The sequence below is a fragment of the Sorex fumeus genome, unplaced genomic scaffold (genome assembly GCF_029834395.1).
Source record: "Sorex fumeus unplaced genomic scaffold, SorFum_2.1 ptg000006l, whole genome shotgun sequence".
Classification (NCBI taxonomy): domain Eukaryota; kingdom Metazoa; phylum Chordata; class Mammalia; order Eulipotyphla; family Soricidae; genus Sorex; species Sorex fumeus.
This window is the reverse complement of record NW_026606063.1, coordinates 13,036,491-13,056,473: the sequence shown is the minus strand read 5'-3', so window position 1 is coordinate 13,056,473 and position 19,983 is coordinate 13,036,491. Positions and strand designations below refer to the sequence as shown.

The window sequence follows — 19,983 nt, the reverse complement described above, 5'->3', positions numbered from 1 at the left end:
AGGAGGGATGAGTGGATGAAGGGGTATGTGGATGGATGGTGGATCAATGGGGTGTACAGGAGGGTGGGTGGATGGAAAGAGGGGTCGGTGGATGGAAGGAGGGGTGGGTGGATGAGTGGGTGGGTGGATGGATGGAAAGATGGCGAGATGGACAGGTGGGAGGATGGATGGAAGGTTGAGTGGTGGGTGGATGGAAGGAAGGAAGGAGGGATGAGTGGATGAATGGGTAGGTGGATGGATGGTGGATGGTGGATGGTGGATGGATGAGGTGTACAGGTGGTGGGTGGGTGGCTGGATGGAAGAATTGGTGGGAGATGCTGTGTGGATGAATGAATAGACAGGTGAGCGGATGAATGAGTAGATGCATGAATAGATGGATAGTGTGTGGAAGGATGGATGGACAGGTGGGCGGCTGTATGGAAGGACGGGCGGATGCATGGGTGGTGTGTGGATGGGTGGATGAGTGGTGGACGGGTAGTTGCACGGGCTCCTCCAAGCCTCCTCCACCATCCTCCCCAGCCAGGGGCTTAACGATCACGAGTGCAAGCGGGCTCTGGAGTCAGGTCCCAACCCTCCCCCGCCCCGCGGCCTCCCTCCTCCCCCGGCCGCGCCCGCGGACCCCACCTTTCCGCGCCGCCCCGCCCCGCCCGCCGCCCCTTTCCCTTGGCCACGCCCCGCGCAGGTCCCCACTCCAGCCGCACCTCCTCCGGCGCTGCAGTGGCGCGGGAGGCAGCCGGAGCGCCAGCGGGGCCGCGGCTGGGTCGAGCCGGGTCTGGGCAGCAGCGGGGACCCTCGGAGGCGGGGCCAGTGGGACCGCGATGGGCGTGGAGATCGAGACCATCTCCCCGGGAGACGGTACCGGGCGGCGGGGCCGGGAGAGGAGGAGGGGTCCCGGGGCGGAGCCGGCCGGTCTGGGGGTCTCCCTGGGAGGTGGCGCGGTGGGAGCCCACAGCGGGGACCGGGGGCCGGCAGGAGGAGTCCCCCCCGACGGGATTGCTGGGCTTCTGTTTGGGACTCGATCCCCCACCAGCTCTCCTTAAGGGATCGGAGGCGGCGGCTGCAGGTGGGGGGTCTCGGCCCGACTGCGCCCGGGGCCCTGGGGTGTCCCCGGCGCGGCTGGAAGCGATCGCTTCTCTCCCCCGCGCCCTACTCCGCCGGGCGGCTTTGAACTCCGCTGTCCCTGCCCTCCCCGGCCAACTCTGCAAAGAGCGGGGAGAACCGGCATCGGGGGCTCTCCTGCGGGGGACGAGCCCTCCCGGCGCGCCCCGCACGCCCCAGCCGGTCTGGCGGGCAGACGCGCGCCCGCCGCCGCCCCTGCGTCTCGCCGGGTCCGCGCCGCCCCTCCGCCTCCCGGCCGCCGCCCGGCGCGGGGCTCGCTCGCCCGCTCGTCTGCACGCTGACGGCCCCCAAACTTAGACCTGCAGCCGGCCTCGGGCGTGAGTTCGTGACGGCATCCAGCGGCCGTGCGACCCCCACCTGGGTTCAAGCAGAACTCGGGGTCCCCTGGTCGCCCCCCGCGCCCGCTCCCCGCACCCCTCTCGGCGCGTCCTGGCTCCCAGCTTCTAGGGACCCGTTCCGGATCCCAGGCATCGCCCTGTGTCCTGGGTCTGGGCGCCGTTTCTCGAGCAGAGCGTCGGTTTGACAGAGGCACCCCCAGCCCTGGAGGTTTGACAGGCGAACCACGTCAGACATAGCCCACACGTCCCCACGGCCCCCCGCCCCCAAAGGGAGCATCTCTGATCCTTGTTGAACAGTCTAGTCTCCATGTGAGCATGCATGGGGCGCAGGCGGCTTTGCTTGTGTTGAGGACCTGGGCTGCAGGGCCGCAGAAACCACCTTCCCTCCCCTCCCCACACACCCCCTTTCCATTCTCTCGGCCCTGGAGCCCAAAGGGCTTGGAGCCCCTTGTCCCTTCCCTGCAACCAAGAGATCTCTGCCTTCAGTGTTCTCTCCTGTCACTCTCTGCCAGAGACCGTGGTCGTTTTCTTCTAAGGTGGGAGCTTCCAGACAGTTGGGGGAACATGCTCTGCTTTGTATCAAACTCCAGGTCTGGTGAAGTTTGGTAATAGAGAGATGAGCACAGCTGCTTCCAAACTCAGTCTCCTCTGCGCTCTCAGGGCTGAGGCCATTTCATTTTGAGGGCGATGAGTCTTGGGAAAGCCTGAAGAAGTTTGATCTCTGCTTGCACCCTTGAATCAATGAAAGAGCCTGGTCGGTCTTCTCTATCATGTACAAGTAATATTTGCAGACAAGTCCTTAACATCAGCAAGCTTGTCTCCCTGCTGGGACAAGTGCTTGGAGGAGCCCCTGTTAATTGTTTGCGTTTGTTTGTTTTTTTTTTTGGTTTGGGGGCCTGGTGATGCTCAGGGGTTACTTCTGGCTCAGCACTCAGGAATCAATCCTGGAGGTGCTCAGCAGATCATATGGGATGCTGAGGATTGAACTCAGGTCTGCAGCGTGCAATGCAAGCACCTACCCACTGTACAGTGTTCCCAGTCCCCTTCCTGTTAAGTTCTTCCTCTGCATATCTCAAGCCTCCATCTCCCCAGCCCCTGCCACCAGCTCCTAGTCCCCCCACTTCCTCTGCCTCCTGTCTGACTTCCTACCTCCCTGCTGCACTCATTTCCTCCACCACAGTTGAGCATGCTTTCAGATGCTTATGCATATGCATACCTTTTGCCTAGGCAATAAATGTTTTATTATTAATTTTTTTAGGGGGGGCATACCTGGCAGGACTCAGGGATTACTCCTGGCTCTGTGCTCAGGAATCACTCCTGGCAAGCATGGAGTCCCAGGTGGGGTGGCAGGGATTGAACCGGGTAGGACTGTTCCTTGTTTGCTATTCTGGGGGCCACACTTACTGTGGCTTACTGTGGGCTTTGCTCTCAGGGAGCACTTCCTGGTGGGGTTCAGGGGGTTTGGATTGGCTGCGTGCAAGGCAAGGAGCCCAACCTACTGTACTGTCTCTCTGGACCAAGGCAGTATGGTTTTTTCTTTTGTTTTGATTTAAACGCATGGTTTACAAAATTGTTCATTTGTTAAGGCAGTACATGTTTTCATGAGAGCTCGGAAGTTAGCTCAGTGGGAAAGCACTTTCCGTGCACTTTCTGGGTTCAGTGCCCAGAAACCCCCCTTCCGCCCTCCCCCCACAGGAATCTTCCCTCTTCTCCAGGCCAAGTACGATTTAGCTTCATGTCTCACTACCAGCCCTTTCCCTCCTAACTTTTTTCTTCCAGCTTTAACAAGCTGCTTGTAGGTTGTTAAACGTACTAGTTATTCAGCAAGTATTTGTTGAATGAGTACTATTTGCTAGGCCCCCAGGGTTATGGCAGCGAACCATGTGGCCTTTTATTTATGGGGGGCAGGGAAAGGTGGCAGTGGGTGGTTTGGGCCACACCAGGTGGTGCTCAGAGATTGATTCTGTCTCTGTGCTCAGGGATCACTCCTGGAAGTGCTTAGAAAACTGTTTCCTTGCCTGAGGGTCCAACTGGGACCTACTGCCTGCCAGCTTAGTGCCTTACCCCTGGACTATCTCTCCAGGCCTGTATATCTTAAATGAACGCTTCCCGGATTATCTCTCTTTGCTTCCTCTGGCAAAGGACTGATCGTCAGACACCTCCTCTAGCCAGATCCTCTCTCCTGTTTCCTGATGCCCTCAGCTCAGTGCAGAGCCCTTGGAGAGCTTTATTTCCCGCCCCCTGGTTTTAAAATTCCACCCAGATCCCTAGCTCAGGCGCAGACTCCCCCTCTGCCTCCGTGCCATCTCCAGTCAGATGTCTATTACGCATCTGAAGACTGCCACCCGCACAGATCTGTCTCCCGGGTCTCCCCATCTCAGGAATTCACTCCATCATCCATCCAGTTGCCCACACAACCAAAACCCCCCAAGCATGCTCCTTGTTTTCACGCCCCTTCTTTCTCATCCTGGACCAATTACCACTCGGTTAGCAGACTCCTTTAGCTCTCTTCCAGAACCAGTCTCTGTCTGATTTTGCTCTCTTCTCTGCTACCATCTTGTTAATTCAAGCCATCATTGATTTCCTGTCTGGATTATTGCAACAGGCGCCGGGCCGGCCGTCCCGCATGCCTCGGCAAGAGTGAGTTTATAAAATCTTAATTCGGATTATGTCATTCTGCTCCAGCCCCTCCGGTGGCTTCCTCTTGCACTTGAGTTCACTCGGCTCTGCCAGGCCCTGCCTGATGGGCTCTTTCTCACTCTTCTCCTCCCTCCCTTCTCCCTGGCATCTTGCCTCCTTTCTGTTCTGCAAATGCACCCATCCCTTCCCGGCCTCCTGCTCTGCACTCTTGCTGCTGCCTCTGCAAGCAAGGCTTTTCTCGGCATGATGCTTCCCCCCTCTAGTCTCCAGTGAAATGTCATCATCTCTCACTGGCTATTCTGACCTCTCTGGACTGCCCTTTCTGTGGTTTTGGTTTTTGGGCCACACCCACGGTGCTCAACACTTACTCCTGGTTCTGTGCTCAAGGATCTCTCCTGGTGTTGTTCAGGGGACTATAGGTTGTATTGGGGATGGAGCGAGGGTTGGCCGAATGCGAGGCAAGTGCCTTAACCCCTGGACTATCTCTCCGGCCCAGGACTGTCCTTTCTAAAGCAGCTTGTCTTACTATTGTGTCACTCTTGATCCATCATAGTTCTTATTTTCTTTAGGTAACCAATCCCAGTCTGTGAGGATGTTTTTAGGGGCTGGAATGAGGCCCTGGCTTTGATCCGTAAAATTACAGGCACACACACACACACACACACACACACACACACACACACACACACTGTGATTTTGAATATTGTTTGTTTCTCCCCCAAACAATAGGGATTTGGGCTGGGGAGATGGAAATAGCTTGAGGGCTTATATCCTTTGCTTATGGGAGCACCAGGTTTGATCCCTAGCTGGTCTAAGCAACAGATTAGCCTGCAAGTGGTCACCCTGGGTATGACCAGAAACAAAAAGTCAACACAAGCCAAAAAAGAATAGACCATATACACACACACACACATATATATATATATACACACATACATATACATATGGGCTGGAGTGATAGCACAGCAGGTAGGGCATTTGCCTTGCATGCGGCCAACTTGGCCAACCTGAGTTCAATTCCTCCACCCCTCTCGGAGAGCCCGACAAGCTACCGAGAGTATCTCGCCCGCACGGCAAAACCTGGCAAGCTACCTGTGACGTATTCGATATGCCAAACACAGTAACAAGTCTCACAATGGAGATGTTACTGGGCCCTCTGGAGCAAATCGATGAACAATGGGAGGACAGTGCTACAGTGCTATATGTATATTTCATATATATATATATATATTTCATGACTTCATCTGAAATTAGGCCCTAGCCTGGCACAAGTATTTGGTAAATATTTGTGAATAATTATGTTTCTTCATCTTTGATCCCAGTCATTCCCTGGCAGGAGAGTCTGTTCGGTTCTGTGCTGTGGTCCCGGGAGCAGAGCTCAGGGCTTGGCTGGGAAGGCGTGAGCTCTGCGCCGAGTCCCGTCAAGTATGCAGCTTTGTTCTCTCCATGCCCAGTTCCTTTCACCATGCACTCGCATGTCGCTCTGTGTATCTGGAAGCTGCTGTAGCACAGAGCGAGTTGCCAGGAAATGTTTGTAGGCTGCATGGAGGAAGGTAGAAGGAGGATCAAAGACAGCAGGAGACACAGGCGAGGAGAGCAGGGGAACCGAGTTTGAGCATGATGCCCTGGCTGGGAGCCCGAGGCCAGCCACAGGCCACTGCATGGATGGGGCATGTGGCACAAGGGACAGACCACCTGGGCCCTAGCACACTTGAAGTTCCCAGATCCCTTTCCCCAATGCCCGATTCATTCATCTGTCCTCACGTCTCCTTGCAGGAAGGACATTTCCCAAGAAGGGCCAGACGTGTGTGGTGCACTACACAGGTAGGCCTTCCCCCCTGCCCCTCCCCCCCACATCTGGGCGCATCTCTCCAGCCTGGTGTCCCTGGATGGGTCTGCCCTGCCAGGTCGAGCCTCAGACTCACAGCAGCCATGACCCCCTCTGTCCAGCTAGTCCCTGTCTTCCTGCCAGCCTTCTGAGCATGGTCCGTGGGGTGCCCAGGGTTAACCCCTCCCCGCTTCTGCCAGTAAGGCCATCTGACCAAGCACCTCCATGGCCCTTCCCTCTGCTCTGGGCATGGTGGGGCCTGAGCACCTCTGCTGTGTACTACCTTTAAACTTCTGACTCTCTCTCTGTCTCTCTGTCTCTGTCTGTCTGTCTGTCTCTCTCTCTCTCTCCCTCTCCCTCTCCCTCTCCCTCTCTTTCTCTTTCCTCTCTTTCTCTCTCTCTCTCTCTCTCTCTCTCTCTCTCTCTCTCTCTCTCTCTGTTTGGGTTTTTTGTTTTGTTTTATTTGCTTTTTGTATCACACCTTGGCTCTGCACTCAGTCAGGAATTACTCCTGGTGGTGCTTGGGGGACCATATGGGATGCCGGGGATTGAACCTGGTTCAACCAGCTTACAGGGCAAACACCCTGTACTGTCACTCCGGCTCTGTTTTGTTTGTTTGTTTGTTTGTTTGTTTGTTTGTTTTTGGGTCCACACCTGGCAATACTCAGGGCTTACTCCTGGCTCTTCACTCGGGAATTACTCCTAGCAATGCAGGGGGTGGAGTTGGTGAGGTGCATATGGGATGCCAGGGGGTCAAACCCTGGGTCAGCTGTGTGCAAGACCAGTGCCTTCCCCCCTGTCCTATCTCTCTGGCCCCTCCAAGTTGCTTTTACCATGGGGACCTGTGCGACTCAGCCTCCCCTCACAGAACTCCTGCAGTGCACAGATGCTGCAGGCTGGGGTGTGGGCGCAGACCGAAGGAGAGGGGGGATGACCTCCTTCCCTGGCTGAGGGGTGTGAAGAGACAAGTCGCCTGGAGGTTCCTCAGGGTGTGAGGGTGAGCAGACCTCACGCTCCTGGAGGAGGAGGATGGGCTGGATGTAGCTGGGAGCACAGGATGCAGTTCCTTAGGGCAGCCAGCAAGAAAACCCAGAGTCAGAGTTGGGGTGGGGGTGGGGGGAAGCAGGCTGCCTTGTGACCTGTTCCCCAATGTGGCAAACACGGGGACAGCCACCTAGCAGACAGCGGGCTGGTTTCCTTGCGAGGACACATTCAGATGGGGCCGTTTTTAGCAATTCGCCGGGCCAGCGTGAGGTGCCAGGCCGGCTCTCAGCAGACGGTGTGGGTATTTCTCAACATCAGTGTGCGAGTCACTGACGTCAGAGAGATGAAGCCCTGTTTGGGCACCCTGTGACGTGGCCTGATTCCCGAGTGTCCTCTGAGGCCTCTGGCCTCTGGGATTGATTTATCTGCTTGACATTTATGGACAGATCAGTCCTTATCAAGTTATGGAAGCGAGATATCCATTTGCAGACTGCTCACATGCGCCCAGCGCGCAGGTGATGCACCTTGAGCAGTACCGGATGCAGAGTGCTCTGGTGTGGGGAAGGATATCAGATGTCACAGGACTGGGGGAGAATATTTTGTAAACTCAAGGCCACGGAGATAGTACAGGGGTAAAGGCATTTACCTTGTACACAGCCACCTGGGTTTGAATCCCTGAACCACATATGGGTCTCCTGAGTCCCATCTACCAGGAATGATACCGGATCACAGAGCCTGGAGTAATCCCTGAGCACAGCCAGGGTGTGGCGCAATCATCCCAAAAGAAAAATACTTTTTTTCATAGAAATATAATATTCAGGGGCTGCAGAGATAGTAAAGCGAGTAGAGCACTTGTCTTGCATATAGCCTAACTGGGTTCAATCCCCAGCATCCCATATGGTCCCTGGGCATTACCAGGAGTAATTCCTGAGCACAACGCCATGAGTAATTTCTAAGCATTGCAGAGTGTGGCCCCAAAACTAATAGATATGTATATAATATACTGATTTTTATATAAATTCATTAAAATAATAATTGCATTAATAGTCAAGTAGTTATAGGATAGGGGGGGTGTGAACCATAGCTGGTGGTGACTGAGGGCAATTCCTGGCTCAGTGCTTAGGGATTGCTTCCAGTCAAGACCATGCAGTGTGGGGATTGAACCTCTATTTAAAAATTTTTTTTAATTAATTTATTTTTTCTATTTTCCCCTTACACTTTATATAACACTATGGTTTACAGAGTTGTTCATGATTTGTTACAGGGATTCAATATTCCAACACCCACCCCACCACCATTACACCTTCCCTCCACCGTTGGGATTAAACCTCTGTTTTTGCATGTACTCCAGTTCTTTGAGCTATCTCCCTTGCCCCTCCCAAATTTGACTTTTGTGGGGGTGTGGGTGGGGGGTAGGTACCACACCTGGCTGTGATTAGGGCTTACTCTGGGCTCAGTTCAGGGACCACATTCAGTACCAGAGACTGAACCCGGATCAGCTGGAAGCAAGCAACTGCTTTACCTGCATTTTATCTCTCGGGCCTCTTTCGTTTCCTTCTGGTGCTGGGAATCAAACCCAGGCACACGCAAGACTAATGCTCTCCTGTTGAGCTACGTTCCCATCACTGGACAGCATATTTTAATAGTAGAATTATAGGAACAATTAATTAGGAACAAAATTAATTACAAGTTTATTTGTTTGTGGCCACGCCTGGCAGTGCTCAGGGGCTCCTCTCTGCTCTGCTGTTGGGGCTGCTGGTGACAGTGCTCAGGGTACCAGGTGATGTTGGGGATGGAACCCAGGACTCCTTCATGCAAAATATGTCCCTAGCCTATTGAACTATCTCTCCGACCCCAACTACAATTCCGCCCCCCCCCAATTTTCCTTTTTTCTCCTAAAAGGTCCCATAGTATGTCCATAATTAATTATCCTGGCACTTTTCGTCTTTTTTATTCTGTTTGAACACGATTCCGCTCCTTTATAGTAGATTAAGAAAAGACTTGATACTTAAAATTATAAACTGTGGAGGGAAGGGTTTGGGTCACATGCAGCTGTGCTCGGGGATCACTCCTGGCTCAGGGGATCATATGGTGTGCCAGGGATCAAATCTAGGTCACCTGCAAGTTAAACATCTTACCCACTGTAATATCTAGCCAGACCATAATTTTAAACATTAAAAAATTAATGTTTAATTTTAATATTATTGTTGGGGCTGGAGCAATAGCACAACAAGTAGGACTCTTGCCTTGTATGTGGTCAACCCAGGTTAGATCCCTGGCATCTCATATGTTCTCCCAAGCACTACCAGGAGTGATTCCTGAATGCAGAGCCAGGAGTGACCCCTGAGCATCGCCAGGTGTGGCCCAAAGACAAACAAATAAAATTAAGTATAAATCTAAGATTTTTGTCTTATATCTCAACAATTATTTTTATTGTGATCACATTTGGGCTGGAGCGATAGCACAGCGGGTAGGGCATTTGCCTTGCAAGCAGCCAACATGGCTGACCCAAGTTCGATTCCTCTGCCCCTCTCGGAGAGCCCGGCAAACTACCGAGAGTATTTTGCCCGCACAGCAAAGCCTGGCAAGCTCCCCGTGACGTATTCGATATACCAAACACAGTAACAAGAAGTCTCACAATGGAGACGTTACTGGGCCTGCTCGAGCAAATCGATGAACAATGGGAGGACAGTGACAGTGACAGTGATCACATTTATGGAAACATGTACACACCAACATGTCAGTTTTTTCTAGTATGCCCAGGACTCTCCCTCATGGCGCCTCTCAGTCATTCTTCCATTGAGTATTATTATTATTTTGATTTTTGAATGACATCTCCTGTGCTCAGGGCTTACTTCTGGCTCTGAACTCAGGGATCACTCCTACTGGGGCTTGGGAGACCAACTACCTGGGGTGTTAGGAATCAAACCCAGATCATGCAAGACAAGTGCCTTACCCATGCTGCTGTCTCTCTGGCCCCTAAGTATTATAATCATTCCTTTGTTATTCCTCTCCTGACTTTTGTCTTCAGGGATTGACTTTGTCTGTTTTTCAAATCCACATACATAGAATGGGTGATTTAGTGATAGCACAGTGGTAGGGCGTTTGCCTTGCGCTCAGCCAGCCCAGCCAAGCCGACTTCAATTCCTCCACCTCTCTCAGACAGCCCAGCAAGCTACCGAGAGTATTCAATATGCCAAACACAGTAACAAGAAGTCTCACAATGGAGATGTTACTGGGCCCACTCGAGCAAATTGATGAACAACGAGAGGACAGTGTTTGTTGATACATAGAATATTTGACTTATTTTATAAAATAAGTGAGATTTATCTATGAGATTTATTCAGACTGGTTTCTTCTTCCTTTTCTGTATGGTTTATGATATGAATATACTATAGCTAACCATTTGGGTTGTTTATTGGGTTTGGTTATTAGGAATAGTGTTGCTTTGTGCTGTCTTGTAGATTTCTCTTGTTGCACATCTATGCACATTCCAGGTGGATATATTCCAGAAGTTGGCGTTCCAGGTTACAGGGTAAGATCTGTGTTCGCCTTGCACCATCTGAACAGCTTTCCAAATTAGCTGTGTCGGTTTCTCCCTCCTCCAGCAAAGTGTGAGAGTTTTATTTTCTCCTGTAACCTCATCAGCCTTTGGTATTTCAAGCCTGTTTGTTGTTACATTTTGGTTTTGGCAGGGTCAGGGGTTGAACTCTGCTCTTAAGTCTGACGGCATATGCTTTGCAGTTGAGCTCATCCCTAGCCTGGTTTCGTTTCCTTTTTGACCCACTCTGGTGGGTGCCCAGTGGTATGTCATTGTGGTGTTGTTTCTTTTTTGCATGATCTCGTGCAAGGCAAGTGCCTTACCTGGCGCTACATTATCTTTCTGGCTGTCCTTGTGGTTTTGATTTCATTGTCCTCAAGACTGAACTCGAGTACCTTTGTCATGTGCTTCCTGGCTGTTTGACTTGTCCCTTAGTTTACTCATAGTCCGTTGACAATTAGATTGTCCCTCCTCTTCCATTCCCTCTCGTCCCTTAAAAGAAAAGAAAAATTAGACTGTCTTTTTAAAAAAAATTATTTGAGAAACCATGATTTAAAAAAAAACCTGTTAATGAAAAGGCTTCAAGTTTTCAATGTTCCTACCCCAGTGTCCACTTTTGTCCGCCACTGTCTCAGTGCCTGGCCTCAACACCCTCCCCCCACCACGGTCAGTGCAGTTCTGTTTACCAATTAGTTCTCATGTATCTTTTCTTATTGATTTACTGGCTTCTTTATTTTTTTGTATAAAAATTCCCCCCTTCCCTTGCTTTTGTTGTCACTGTGATGACCCAGTGTCACCTGCTTAAATGTGGTGCTCATCATGGGTCAGATACTTTAGTTTTGGTATTTGCACACACTTTGTTGTGGCACTGGTCATCTGAATGGCTGTGCTACCACAATCACACTTGACATGTGAGGCTATGGTGGTTGAGTGCTAGGGATCAAACTTGAGGCCTCATGCCTGTCAGGCTCCTTACAGGAGTCCTTTATCCAGTCTGGATCTTCTCTCTCTCTCTCTCTCTCTCTCTCTCTCTCTCTCTCTCTCTCTCTCTCTCTCCCTTCCTGCCTGCCTTCCTTCCTTTCTTTACTTTTTTGGGGTAACTTGGTTTACTTGGGCTGGAGCGATAGCACAGTGGGTAGGGCCTTGCACGCGGCCGACCCAGGTTCGATTCCTCCATCCCTCTCGGAGAGCCTGGCAAGCTACCAAGAGTATCCCACCCGCAAGGCAAAGCCTGGCTTTTTCCTGGCTTTGTGTTTAGAAATTACTACTGGTAGGGTCAAGGAGACCACATGGGGTGTCAGGGATTACACTTGGGTCAGATATATGTGAGAAAAATGCCTTACCTATGGTGTTGTCGCTCTGGCACAGAAGATTTTTTTTTAAATTTTAATAAAGTTCTTGATGAAGAAGTCAGACTTCTTCATCAAGACCCTGAACGAACGCTTTGAGGCCCTTCATGTTCCTGAATCGAGCAGATGCCATTGGGCTACACTAGCACACAACAAGGACGAATGGAGACGTTACTGGTGCCCACTTGAGCAACTTGATGAGTAATGGGATGTTAAGTGATCAAGTGAATAAAGTTCTACTTGTAATCTTGCCCTTTTATAGTTACTACTTTTTGTGCTCAACTGAGAAATCTTTGTCTCCTACTTTTTTTTTCTTTTTGGGGTCACACCCAGCGATGCACCGGGGTTACTCCTGGCTCATACACTCAAGAATTACTCCTGGCGGTGCTCAATGCTGGGGAATCAAACCCGGGTCGGCCGCGTGCAAGGCAAACACCCTACCCGCTAAGCTATTGCTCCAGCCCCTCTCCTTCTATTTTCAAGTAGAGTTATTTCATCTTTTATAATCAGGTCTGTAATTCATCTGGAATTGATTTGTGCACGTGGGTGAGGATTCATTTTTGTCCTGGATAGCTGAGCAATTGATGAACAAATGCACAATTGTTGTCGGTAGCAATAAAACAAGCCAGGCGATCACGTGCTGTGAGTCAGCGTCAGGTATCCGTGGTGTGTGTGAACTTTAGCAGAGAAGAACTAGTTGCCTGAAGTTGGTGAAGTCAAGCAGAACACAGAAACTGGGGACTGAACAGGTCTATCTTTTTGTTTGTTTGTTTGTTTGTTTTGTTTTGTTTTTAGGTCACACCCAGCGATGCTCAGGGGTTCAGGAATCGCTCCTGGCGGTGCTGGGGATGACTTATGGGATGCCCGAGAGCAAATTCGGTCTGTGGCATGCAAAGCAAATGCCCTACCCATGGTACTATCTCTCCAGCTGCAAGTCTATCTTTAGATGGAGCATATTGGGGCCAGGATGATAGCACAGCAGTGGCTTTGCCAATTGCACACACTGGGTTCGATCCCCAAGACCCATAACAGAGCACGTGGGAGCCAGCGAAATAGCTCAAACGGCAAAGCACACACTGAGGGGCATGTGCGAACTCCTAAATTTAATTCCTGGTACTGAATAACCACCCCCAGCACTGCTGAGTGTGGCCCCCAATAAAAGCCCAAAGCAATCAGCCATGTCTTTTTTTTTTTAATTTTTATTAGTGAAACACCATCAGATACAGTTGTAGACTTACAGATTTTTGTGCTTGGGTTTCAGTTATACAATGATCGAATACCCATCCCTCCACCAGTGCCCATTCTCCACCACCACGGATCCTAGTATCCTTCCCACCCACCCCCATCCCCCCCATCCCACCCTACCTCTGTGGCAGGGCTTTCCCTTTTGATATCTCTCTCCTTTTGAGTGCTGTGGTTTGCAAAAGAGACATTGAGTGGCAATCATGTTCGGTCTATAGTCTCCTCTCATCACGCAATCAGCCATGTCTTTAATGGGAGCCAGAGACCTCTACTTACCAGTGGGGTTGCTTTGCATAGTCTTTGCATGGTAGGGGCTGGTGTGGACCTTAGTTGGGTTTCACGTGTTGAAGGAATCTTGGATTCACACAATCCAAGGCTGAAGTGCCTCAGGAAAAAAAAGAACTGCCGGTCTGAGGAGACAGACTAGTGCTGGAAGTGTGGCGGGATATGAGAAAGTTGTGACCTCAGCAGGCCTTGAGGGAAGGGAAGGAGGGGAGTGTGTGTGAGGGAGACCTGACTCAAAGTTGCAGATCGTCAAGGGCTGCATGCAATGTGGACATTTGGATTCTGCCCTGGGAGCTATTCAAATGTTTTAACTTCTGTTTTTAAAAAACTTCTTTTTGGGGGCTGGAGTAATAGCACAGTGGGTAGAGCATTTGCCTTACACACAGCCGACCCGGGTTCGATTCCTAGCATCCCATTTGGTCCCCCAAGCACCACCAGGAGTAATTTTTGAGTGCAGAGCCAGGAGTAACCCCTGTGCATCTCCGGTGTGACCAAAAAAGCAAAAGCAAAAGAAAAGAAAACAAACACAAAAAAATAAAAAAAGCCCTTCTTTTTGGGTCACACCTGGTGATACTCAGGAGTCATTCCTGGCTCTGCACTCAGGAATCACTCCTGGCAGTACTCAGGGGTCCATATGGAATGCTGGGAATAAACCCGCTGCGTGCAAGGCAAATGCCCTACCCTCTGAACCATCACTTCAGCCATATTCAAATCTTTTAAGCAAGAGAGGAAGTTAATCATATTTGATGTTAAAAGAAATAAACCAAAACCCCAACAACCCTATGCATGATGAGCTGAAGATGTAGTTCAGGGGTGAAAGCGTTCATCTTGCATCAGCTGACCTCACTTTCAAACCCCAGCACAAACCTCAGGAGTGACCCTGAGCACTGCCAGGTGTGACCCAAAGACCAAAATAAAAATAAGTAAATAAAAAACAAACTGGCACAAAAATTAAAAAAAAAAATCCCATGAGTGAGACCTTGGATTCGGTTCCCCAGGACTCCAAATCAAACAAACAGAAAACCCCAACATACCCTGGGTGAGAGCAGGGAGAACAGAACGAATAATGCAGCAAAAAGGAGAAATGTGGGTTGGTTCCCGCACAGGGGTGTGGGAGAGATGTAAGATTGTGGGTGGAAACGGTCCTGGAGACTAAGTAGAGCTGGACTGCCACCATCCAAGGTGATGGGCTAGATTGGACTGTGGCGCCAGGCTGAGGGAAGTGGGTCAGGGGGTCTCCTGACTGGATGAACCACGGGAGAGGGGTGGCCGGGAAGAGGCGTGGCCGTGCTGCTCGGGAATCCCGCTACACCCGCGTGGACTCAGGACACCCCCCGCCCTTCCCCGTCCCTACTCTTGCCTCCACAGGAATGCTCCAAAATGGGAAGAAATTTGACTCATCCCGCGACCGAAACAAGCCTTTCAAGTTTAGAATTGGCAAGCAGGAAGTCATCAAGGGGTTTGAGGAGGGCGCAGCCCAGGTAAGGAGCTGGGGGGGGACGCTCCCTAAGGGGGATTTGCGGGCTTTGGGCTCTGGGTGCACACTCTGCCTCGACTCTCACCCCATCACAGACCTCTGCTGCTTTGACTCTGCAGCCAAGCCACGGTGCCCATCTAGTGCAGCCCTGCCCCCCCACCCCCTGGGACCCCGCTACCCTTCTCACTAGCCTGCCTTTGGGCTTTTGGGCTCCCACCCAAAGCACATCCCTCCAGGTCGGCCCAGAACTGATTCAGGAGGCCTTCAGGTGCCAGCTGTCTCTACTTGACAGAGCAGAAGAGTTGGGATGGGGTGTGGGGTAAAAAGAATTCTTTTTAGAAAATTTCAAACTTGTAAAAAGTATTGCAGAAATAGTAGATTCCTCTATTTGGTATTTTATTCAACTTTCCCAATTTTTAATATTGTACATAATAACCATAGTGCAGGTGATTAAAAGCAGGACTTTGGTACACAACTATCAACCAAATGATGAATGACAGTTTAAACAGTTGATCACACGCAATTTTTAATTCATTTGTTTATATTGCCCCACCAATGCCAGGCAGATGGCTGCCAACTGCTGGGCACGGGTCCTGGTTCAAGTTTGTCTTCTTTGACCTCTGAGGTCTTTGGGTTTTCATGAAAGTTGGTTTCTTTTCTCTCTTTTTTTCTTTTTCGGTTTTGGGGCCACACCCAGTGATGCTCAGGGCTTACTCTGGGCTCTATGCTCAGGGATCACTCCTGGCAGACTCAGGAGACCGTATGGGTTGCTAGAGATGAAACCCGGTCACCGTGTGCAAGGCACACACCCTACCCACTTTTCTATCGCTCGGGTCCCATTAGAGACGGTTTCCTTGACCTCCCCACCTGCTGTGCCCTGCAGTCCGAACTCCCACCAGTTTGCTCCTATCAGGGACCTTCCATGTGCTCTTTGTACCCTCTCACTGAGCTTCTCTGAAAGAGGCTTGAAGAACAATCACAAAGCGTTTAATCCGTACGTTCACTATTTGTGGATGAATGGATTTGCGATGTCTCTGTGCATGATACTGTCCCGCAGTCTGAAGCAGCACCTGCATTGGTTCGAAGGCTTAGCGCAACTGCAACGTTCTGTGTCAAATCCATCTGATCTTCCAACTTACCTTGCGGATGGTTTGGGAAAATGCCATCGTTACCTTAACTTTTTCCTTTTGAAATCAAGCTGGGTCCTCTCTCTCCTTTCCCACCTGCCCCACCCCCACCCCACCCCATCCCTGCTAGATGAGCTTGGGGCAGAGGGCGAAGCTGACCTGCACCCCTGATGTGGCATATGGAGCCACGGGCCACCCTGGTGTCATCCCTCCCAATGCCACCCTCATCTTTGACGTGGAGCTGCTCAACTTAGAGTGAAGGCAGGAAGGCACGCAAGGTTACTGGAGCCGGCGGCTGGCTGCTCGCCCTCCTCACCTGCTCCATCACTGGGATGGCTCCTTCCGCTCGGGGCTCTTGATCAGTGCGCTGACCTCACTGCTCACAGCATTGTCCATTCTCCCCGCCCAAGGCGCGCGCCTCCAATTGTCATCACTGTTCACACACATCCTTGCTTAAGGGAACTTCAGTTGCAGGTTGGAGCATCGCCAGCTGTGCGTTTTGTGTGATGCATGTAGTAGCCACTCCCGATCACGGTACCTGGACCAATTGTTTGCACAATCTCTACTGCCTTACCTTCACGTTAGCCAGACGCACAGGTGCTCAGACATGAAATGGAGAGGGCGTGTGCAGAGGGCCCGGAGTCAGCTACTCTTGCCGTCACTCTTAGACTTTCTGTTGGCTGCTGACTTAACACAGTGTTCTCCCTGGAAATCTGTACAATAAAGGCTCTGTGCTTGACCAAGTCCTGTCCATTCTTACTGGAAGTAGCAGGTGTTTTAAAGACTTTCCCTTTTTCTTGGGAAAAGAGCAGGGACCTCTTTTGGGCCTTCCCATGAGCCAGAACAGAGTGTGTTATTGAATAGCTACAATGAATATTGAACACGCTGGGCCTTGATTTGGTTTGGGGGGGTACTGGGGAGGGAAGCCAGGGCTTCACACATGCAAGGCAAACTGCTCTATGGCTGAGCTATGTCCATGGCTCTCTGGTTTGTTTTTGAACTACACATGGCTCAGGGGCTACTCCTATTTTGGTGCTTGGAGGCCATTTGGTGCCAGGATCAAATCCGGGCCTCCTGTGTATAGGCAAAACCATGTACTGCAGCTGGTGGGGCGCTTTCTCCAGTCCCTACTATTTAGAGGACAGGGCTGAGCTTACTCCTGGCTCTGTACCCAGGAATCAGTTTTGGAGGCGCTTGGGGATCATATGGGGTGCTGGGGATCAAACTCAGGTCAGGCACCCAGGTGCATCCCAAGCGCCCTGCCTGCTGTAGAATGTCTCTGGCCTTCCACTAATGGATTGGTTTTTTTTTGCCTTTTGGGTCACACCTAGTGATACACAGGGGTTACTCCTGGCTCTGCACTCAGGAATTACTCCTGGCGGTGCTCGGGGGGACTATATGGGATGCCGGGATTGAACCCAAGTCGTCCACATGCAAGACAAATGTCATACCTACTGTACTATCGCTCCAGCCCCTCCACTATGTATTTTAATATAAAATGAACAACCATTCTCTAAGCAGCCCTGTAAGGTATTACTTGCGATTCATCTCACAGACTTAGAATTTTGCAGCCGAACTAAGGAAGATATTGTGTTAAAATCCTATAGACTGGCAATGAATGTGGGGTTTGAACACTCTGTATGGTCCTGCAATGCTTGGTTTTTTTTTGGGGGGGGGTACTTAAGAGCTTCTCTCATTTGAATGAAAATGCTACCGTTGGACAAATGAGGACTCTGTCTTGCATGTCAGGCCTTCAAGCCTAACATTCACTCACTTTGGACAGTTACTTTTGAAATAAGCGACTGAGTTTGTTTCCATCACTAGACTTGCTCTAACTTCCACTGGGGAATTACTTCTGAGAAAAATGTGATTCCCACACATATACTGCTTATGTTCAGCTACGTGTACCGTAGCTCACGGGATTTCCCAGTTAGTGCATTTTTTATGTTGGGGTTGTTTTGTATTGGAGTGGGAGAGCTAGTTGGGCCACACCTACCAGTGCTCAGTGACCACTCCTGACTCTGTGCTCAGGGTTTACTGCTGGCAGTGCTGGGAACCATGTTATGTCAGGATAGAGCTGGAGTTGGTGTGTTCATGGAAGTATTGAAATTCCTTCAGGATTGAGGAGCAAGGGGCTGGCTTACGGTGATTTAAAAGGTTTTCTATCTCTTCCTCCCTCCCTCCCTCCCTCCCTCCCTCTTTCCTCCCTCCCTCCTTCTCTCTCTCTCTCTTTCTCTCTCTCTTCTTTCTTTCTTTCTTTCTTTCTTTCTTTCTTTCTTTTCCTTTCCTCTTTCTTTCTTTTCCTTTCCTCTCTCTCTTTCTTTCTTTCTTTCTTTCTTTCTTTCTTTCTTTCTTTCCTTCCTTCCTTCCTTCCTTCCTTCCTTCTTTCTTTCTTTCTTTCTTTCTTTCTTTCTTTCTTTCTTTCTTCTTTCTTTCTTTCTTGGGGCCACACCTGGCAATGCTTAGAAGTTATTGTTTCTGTGCTCAGGGATCACTCCTGGCAGGCCTCGGGGGACCATATGAGGTGCCGGGGACCCAACCCAGGTCAGCCACATGCAGGGCAAGTACCCTGCCTGCAGTACTATCTCTCGGGCCCCAGTATTAGTTTTCTTCATAGACTTACTGATGCAAGTCACATGGTGCCATGTGCAGGTCCATGTCATCTACGTCTTTTGTCTCCAGGAAACTCTGCAGGCTGAGAAATGAAGAGGCAGTGCTCTGAGATGAAGAGAATATAATGAGAGAAAAAAAAGCCTTACATTTAAACACCTCCCTGTGCTTAGCTGGAGAGGGCTGTACTCCTCTCTTGATTATTTCTTTCTGAATGTCTTGATTTTTGGCTTTCTTCGACAACACAAATGTCTCGAATAACTTTTTTTTTTTTTGTGACGGAGGCTACCCCCAGGGGTGCTTAAGGCTTACTCTTGGCTCTGGGCTCAGGGATCACTTCTGGCAAAACTCAGGATCGTTTGGGGTGCTGGGGATCAAACCCAGGTTCAGCCCTTATCTGTGATAATTTCTCAGGATTCACCCTTTTAAAAAACATTCATGGCGTCAGGAAGATAGCTCAAAGGGCAGGCGCACATGGTTTGACATAGCAGGTCCAGGTTTGATTCTTGGTTGGCACAATGCCCTGAGCAGCATCGGAAATAGCTCCTGAGGGACTGGAGTGATAGTCCAGCGTGTAGGGACTTGCCTTGCACATGGCTGACCTACGTTCGATCCACAACATCTCATGGTCCCCTGAGCATCTCTAAGAGCAATTCCTTAGTGCAGAGCCAGGAGTTATCCCTGAGCATCAAAACAAACAAAATTAGCTTCTGAGTACCACTAGGTGTAGCTCAAAAAAGAAAAAAAAAGTCAAGGCCAGGGTCTGGGAGAGTTGGTCAGCTGTAAAGCATTTGCCTTGCATATGAAGCCTTAGGTTCAATCCCTAGCACCCCAGAATAAAACAAGGCAAGAATTTAAAGCCCAGTTGACCATAGGAGACACTCTTTATTTTATTTATTTATTTTTGCCTTTTTGGGTCGCACTTGGCGGTGCACAGGGGTTACTCCTGGTTCATGCACTCAGGAATCACTCCTGGCTGTGCTCGGGGGACCATATGGGATACTGGGAATCGAACCTGGGTCGGGCCACATGCAAGGCAAATGCCCTAACTGCTGTGCTATCACTCCAGCCCCACCAAAACAAGAACTGAAGATGGTGCAGAATGCTGGAGCATTAGACATGGTCCTGTGAGCGCTGAGGGGTAAGGGGTAAACTGGAGAGTGATGAATAAAATTCTGTCCGTCACTTTCAGATAATGGTTCTCTCCACAAAAAACAGTGCCCTCATAGGACCAGAGAGCCATGCAGCAGGTAAGGCACTTGTCTTGCACACCTGACCCGGGTTCAAGCCCTGGCACCCCATGTGGTCCCCCAAGCACAAACAGGAGTGATCCCTGAGCACAGAGCCAGAAGTAACCCCTGAGCATCGCCAGGTGTGGCCCCAAACCCAAAGAACATCATTCTCAGAAACTCAAAATTAACCTCCATGAATAAAGGGCGCTCT

General features: G+C 50.5%; 1 protein-coding gene across 2 annotated transcripts; it reads left to right on the top strand.

Moving 5' to 3' along the window:
• Nucleotides 1-678: 678 nt before the first annotated feature.
• Nucleotides 679-16,611, top strand: FKBP1B (FKBP prolyl isomerase 1B). 2 transcript variants are annotated; one of them, XM_056125906.1, is made up of 4 exons: nucleotides 685-855; nucleotides 5,874-5,921; nucleotides 14,695-14,807; nucleotides 16,061-16,609. In XM_056125906.1, the coding sequence occupies exons 1-4, from the start codon at nucleotides 819-821 to the stop codon at nucleotides 16,187-16,189; spliced, it is 327 nt and encodes a 108-aa protein (XP_055981881.1). In that variant the 5' UTR covers nucleotides 685-818; the 3' UTR covers nucleotides 16,190-16,609. The 2 variants fall into 2 exon arrangements, with proteins under 2 accessions (XP_055981891.1, XP_055981881.1); XM_056125916.1 differs by lacking the exon at nucleotides 5,874-5,921 and having other exon boundaries at nucleotides 679-855; nucleotides 16,061-16,611.
• Nucleotides 16,612-19,983: the final 3,372 nt, after the last annotated feature.